This window comes from Dreissena polymorpha, chromosome 1, assembly GCF_020536995.1.
Source record: "Dreissena polymorpha isolate Duluth1 chromosome 1, UMN_Dpol_1.0, whole genome shotgun sequence".
NCBI classification, from domain to species: Eukaryota; Metazoa; Mollusca; class Bivalvia; order Myida; family Dreissenidae; genus Dreissena; species Dreissena polymorpha.
This window is the reverse complement of record NC_068355.1, coordinates 106,024,671-106,030,670: the sequence shown is the minus strand read 5'-3', so window position 1 is coordinate 106,030,670 and position 6,000 is coordinate 106,024,671. Positions and strand designations below refer to the sequence as shown.

General features: G+C 38.3%; 1 protein-coding gene across 24 annotated transcripts in view; it reads right to left on the bottom strand.

The window, feature by feature from the left end:
- Nucleotides 1–727: 727 nt before the first annotated feature.
- The window catches only part of LOC127865166 (myb-binding protein 1A-like), a 277,075-nt gene continuing 271,802 nt past the window's right edge, over nucleotides 728–6,000 (bottom strand). For all 24 annotated transcript variants that reach the window (XM_052405109.1, XM_052405110.1, XM_052405106.1 and 21 more), the window contains 2 exons: nucleotides 5,822–5,919; nucleotides 728–4,198 (listed from right to left, as the gene is read on the bottom strand). In XM_052405109.1, coding sequence (XP_052261069.1) covers nucleotides 4,141–4,198; nucleotides 5,822–5,919 — 156 coding nt within the window. In that variant the 3' untranslated portion in view covers nucleotides 728–4,140. The remainder of the gene's footprint in view (nucleotides 4,199–5,821; nucleotides 5,920–6,000) is intronic.

Sequence of the window (6,000 nt, the reverse complement as noted above, 5' to 3'; positions counted from 1 at the left end):
TGGGCCCTTTATACTTGAAAATTTGGTTAAGTTTTGTGTTTTGGTTGGCTTTAACCCCTAAAGTATCATAGATATTGCTTTCATACTTGAACACTGGCAAACTATCATAAGGGGACAGTAAAGGACAAGTTGCATAACTCTGGTTGTCGTTTTTATACAGAATTATGGCCCTTTTTTTACTTAGTAACTTTGAATATATGGTTACATTTTGTGTTAAATCCACTTTACTTCTAAAGTATCAAGGCTATTGCTTTTAAACTTCAAATACTTTCATGCTATCATGAGGGTACTGTACCTGGCAAGTTGAATTTTACCTTTACCTTTGAATGACCTTGACTCTCAAGGTCAAATTATTAAATTTTGCTAAAATTGCCATAACTTCTTTATTTATGATTAGATTCAATTGATACTTTGGACAAAACAACTCTTACCTGACATTCCACAATAGACTCCACTCCAAACCATCCCACGCCCCCCCCCCCCCCCGAATCTCCCTCAATCCCCCCATAATTTTTTATTTTATTTAAATATCATCTAATAAATGACCACCACCACCCTCACACTATACCCCCCCCCCCCCCCAAACCCAAAAAATAATTTGTATGCCCCCAGTAGGGTGGCATATAGCAGTTGAACTGTCCGTCAGTATGTCAGTCAGTCTGTCCGTCCGTCCGAAAAAAACTTTAACATTGGCCATAACTTTTTCACTTTGTAGATAGCAAACTTGATATTTGGCATGCATGTGTAACTCATGGAGCTGCACATTTTGAGTGGTGGAAGGTCAAGGTCATCCTTCAAGGTCAAAAAATATAATAAAACCTCAAAGCGGCGTTCTCATGAAGCTGCACATTTTGAGTGGTGGAAGTTCAAGGTCAAGGTCTTCCTTCAAGGTCAAGGTCATCCTTCAAGATCAAGGTCAAATAAAATCAAAGCAGCGTTCTCATGAAGCTGCCCATTTTGAGTGGTGGAAGGTCAAGGTCATTGTTCAAGGTCAAGGTCATCCTTTACGGTCAAAGGAAAAAAAATGAAACCAAATTGGCGTAATCATGAAGCTGCACATTTTGAGTGGTTGAAGTTCAAGGTCATCCTTCAAGGTCAAGGTCATCCTTTAAGGTCAAAGGTAAAAAAAAAATATATAAAAATTCAAAGCGGCGTTATCATGAAGCTGCATATTTTGAGTGGTGGAAGGTTCAAGGTCAAAGTCATCCTTCAAGGTCAAGGTCATCCTTCAAGGTCAAAGGTAAAAAAATATATAAAATTCATAGCAGTGTTCTCATGAAGCTGCACATTTTGAGTGGTGGAAAGTCAAGGTCATTCTTCAAGGTCAAGGCCATCCTTCAAGGTCAAATGTATTTTTTTTATTTCAAAGCGGCATTCTCGTAAAGCTGCACATTTTGAGTGGTGGAAGTTCAAGGTCAAGGTCATCCTTCAAGGTCAAAGGTGAAAGAAAAAAAAAAAAAAAATTTCAAAGCGGCGCAATAGGGGGCATTGTGTTTCTGACAAACACATATCTTGTTTTTTCAAACATGGTTAAAAAACAAAAATACCGAATTTTCCTTTGTATAGCGCGCAGCCATGTATAGCGCGCAGGCTGTTTAATTAATGCATAAATGGAGAAAAAAATATTTAAAGAGAATAAAACCACCAAATAGGACCAAAATGGTCGCCATTTTACTATTGTGCAATCCAATAATTTGAGTCATTGGAAAGCTTAATTAAGCATTCAAAATAGGAAGTGTCATTATGATTAGGAGCATGGGTGCATAGCACTATACTTTTCTGACAATTTTGTTAATTTTCTAGCAACAGGTTAACAGTCCATGTGCAATTTCGTGTAAAACGTGAGAAAAAAAGATTTCATGTATATCGTGTCATTCTTCCTCGGGGAAAGCATGGGCTTTAAATCTGAATGCTGAATAAAAACTTTGTGGCCAAGCGGAGACAGGGCTACAGTTGTTGAGATATGTCAGTATCGACGTTTAACTGTTCATCTATTATGTTGAACAAGTTGGGTTATTGTTTGTCGCACTACACAGGCGTGAATGTGATGAACAATGAAGGCGCCAAAAACCTGGACCAAACTGGAAAACACTTAAGAAGTCCCTTTTCACACCTACGGTTACCTGCAAATAAGACCAAATACCTTTACTAGTCCAACGTATGCTGCCTAATCAGACCGAAAATGGCCGTAGAAGTGCACAAACACAGACAAATAAATGTTCCCATACTTTATTTAAACATTTTATTTTTTGTAAATGACTTATGCTTCCCCATTCATATCTGCCTATACTGACTTTTGGTTGTTTCGCCAACGGCCCATTCAGTCTGTAAGATTATAGGGTGTAGTTTTCTGGAATAAAAGAATGGCGGCTATTATGAATATTTACCATTACGAAATGAATTTTTTGCAATTTAGCAGCCAGGTTAGCGTTGTATCAATGTACATGTACTATAGGAATAAAATGGACCTAAACACAAAACTTAACCAAAATTTTCAATTTTCTAAGTATAAAAAGGGCACATAATTCTGTAAAAATGCACGCCAGAGTTATCTAACTTGCCTGCCCAGTCGCCTCATGATAGTAAGTAAGTGTACCAAGTTTGAATGCAATAGCATTGATACTTTCTGAGAAAAGTGGACCTAAACGCAAAACTTAACCGGACTCCAACGCCGTCGCCAAGGTGATGACAATAGCTCATATTTTTTTTCAAAAAATAGATGAGCTAAAAATGCACTAAGTGACCCGGTGACCTAGTTTTAGGCCCGGAATGGACCATGTTCAAACTTGTCCTAGAGATCATTTAGATAAAACTTTTGACCATGTTTGGTGAGAATTGGATGAAAACTACTTGAATTAGAGAGCGGACAACATGGTGAGGTTTAAAACGCACTAAGATACCCCGTGACCTAGTTTTTGACCCGGCATGACCCATATTCAATCTTGACCTAGACATCATCTAGATACAACTTCTGACCAAGTTTGGTGAAGATTGGATGAAAACTACTTGAATTAGAGAGCGGACAACATGCTGAATGTTTAAAAACGCAATAAGTGACCCCGTGACCTAGTTTTTGACTGGCATGGCCCATGTTCGAACTTGACCTACACATCATCTGGTTACAACTTCTGACCAAGTGTGTTGAAGATCGGATTTAATTTACTTTAAATAGAGAGCGGACACCATGCTCAATGTGTAAAATGTACTAAGTGACCCTGTGACCTAGTTTTTGATCTGGCATGGCCCATGTTAGAACTTGGCCTTCAGACCATCTAGATAAAACTTCTGACCAAGTTTGGTGAAGATCGGATGAAAAACTACTTGAATAAGAGAGAGGACACCATGCTGAATGTTAAAAAACGCACTAAGTGACCCAGTGACCTTGTTTTTGACCCGGCAAGGCCCATGCTCGAACTTGGCTTTAAGATCATCTAGATACAACTTCTGACCAAGTTTGGTGAAGATCGAATGAAAACTACTTGAATTAGAGAGCGGACAACATGCTGAATGTTTAAAACGCAATAAGTGACCCCGTGACCTAGTTTTTGACAATTCAAGGCCCATGTTCGAACATGGCCTTAAGATCATCTAAATACGACTTCTGACTAAGTTTGGTGAAGATCGGATGAAAACTACTTGAATTAGAGAGCGGACACTTAATACGGACCGACATACAGACCGACCGACCGACAAGTTCACTCCTATATACCCCCCTAAACTTTGTTTCTGGGGGTATAATTAAACGTACTTAATGTATGTACATCATAAACAGTAAATGTTAGATGAGTGAGGTCACTACACGAAGCTGCCTTAATCTTTCTTGTGCTTTTTTTTCTTTTTGGCAGGAGGACTAGTGTGTGACTGCTCCCCACCATGTCAGCAGTGGGACCCTGCCCATCTCCAACATCACCATTCAGCTGTGTGCTGTCAGTCTGCAGTGGCTTGTCTGTTGTGGAGGACTCATCTATGTTCTTCTTGTGCTTCTTTTTGTGCTTCTTGGACTTCTTGTCTGATACAGTCACTTCCTCTACATTCACAGTTTCTTCACCGTCCTTGACTTGAGCAGAATTAATCTCACTGCTCATCTCTGTGAAATTAGCCTTAGCTTTCTTCACTTCAGATGGACATGCCTCTGAAGACTCAGTCCCATGTTTTCGCTTCTTTTTTCTTTCCTTTTTTAACCCTCCTCTCCTCAACTCTGAAATACAAAATGATAAATGTCCTTCGTTAAGGATATAAGATGTGCAAGGGTTTAATCCATACAATGGTTCTTACAATGTCAATAATAAATGAGATTTGTAATAAAACTAAAATATACAAGGAGTGTTTATGCAATCAAGTGGCACAAACAATGTCAATGTCTTTAAGCCATCAAGTGGTTCTTACTATGTCAATGTGTTTATGCAATCAAGTGGCACTAACAATGCCAATGTGTTTAAGCTATCAAGTGGTTCTTACAATGTCAATTTGTTTAAGCTTTCAAGTGGTTCTTACAATGTCAATGTGTTTAAGCCTTCAAGTGGTTCTTACAATGTCCATGTGTTTAAGCCATCAAGTGCCACCAACAATGTAAGTGTCTTTAAGCCTTCAATAGGTTCTTACAATGTCAAGGTGTTTGAGTCATCAAGTGGTTCTTACAATGGCAATGTGTTTATGCCATCAAGTGGTTCTTACAATGTCAAGTTGTTTCAGCAATCAAGTGGTTCTTACAAAGTCAATGTGTTGAAGCCTTCAAGTGGTTCTTACAATGTTAAGTTGTTTCAGCAATCAAGTGGTTCTTACAATGTCAATGTGTTTAAGACTTATGTGGTTCTTACAATGTCAATGTGATTAAGCCTTCAAGTGGTCTTACAATGTCATTTGTTTAAGCCTTCAAGTGGCACTTACAATGTCATTTGTTTAAGAGCCTTTATGTGGCACTTACAATGTCATTGTTTAAGCCTTCATGTGGCACTTACAATGTCATTTGTTTAAGCCTTCATGTGGCACTTACAATGTCAATCTGTTTAAAGCCTTAAAGTGGTTCTTACCATGAAAATATTTCAGTTTTCAAGTGGTTCTAACAATGTCAATGTGTTTAAGTTATCAAGTGACTCTTACAATGTCAATGCGTATAAGCCTTCAAATGGTCCTTCAATGGCTAAGTGTTTAAGCTTACAAGTAGTTCTTACAATGTCAATGTGTTTAAGCCATTAAGTGGTTCTTGCAATGTCAATGTGTTTAACCCATCAAGTGGCACTAACAATGCTAATGTGTTTAAGCCATCAAGTGGCACTTACAATGTCAATGTGTTTAAGACTTCAAGTGGCACTTACAATGTCAATGTGTTTAAGACTTCAAGTGGCACTTACAATGTCAATGTGTTTAAGACTTCAAGTGGCACTTACAATGTCAATGTGTTTAAGACTTCAAGTGGCACTAACAATGCTAATGTGTTTAAGCCATCAAGTGGCACTTACAATGTCAATGTGTTTAAGACTTCAAGTGGCACTTACAATGTTAATATGTTTAAGACTTCAAGTGGCACTTACAATGTTAATATGTTTAAGGTATCAAGTTGCACTTACAGTGTTAATGTGATTAAGCCTTCAAGTGGTTCTTACAATTCCAATGTTTGAAGCCAAAAGAATGGACAAAGAAGAATGAAAAGATAAACATGAACAGAATGATGGATGAAGAAAGCATGGGAAGAACTATGTTCGTGAGCTTTTTAAATTCACAAGTTGCAAGAAGTTTACTTATCTGCCATACTTTAGGATGCTTGTTGATATAATGCCTGCTTGCCAGATGATGTGCCTAGTCCTAGTCCAAGTGTACTTACGTGAGGTCAGGCATGAGCTTGTTCAGGTGTGCCCGGGACGTCTGACTAAGGTGAGATCTCTGTGAGTGTAGTCTCTCCAACACATCCTCATCCAGCACCTTGGATAACACAAAAACATAGTGTAAACTCATGTGTAGAACAAGTCAACACAATCATAGTGAGAACAAAGGTATAGAACT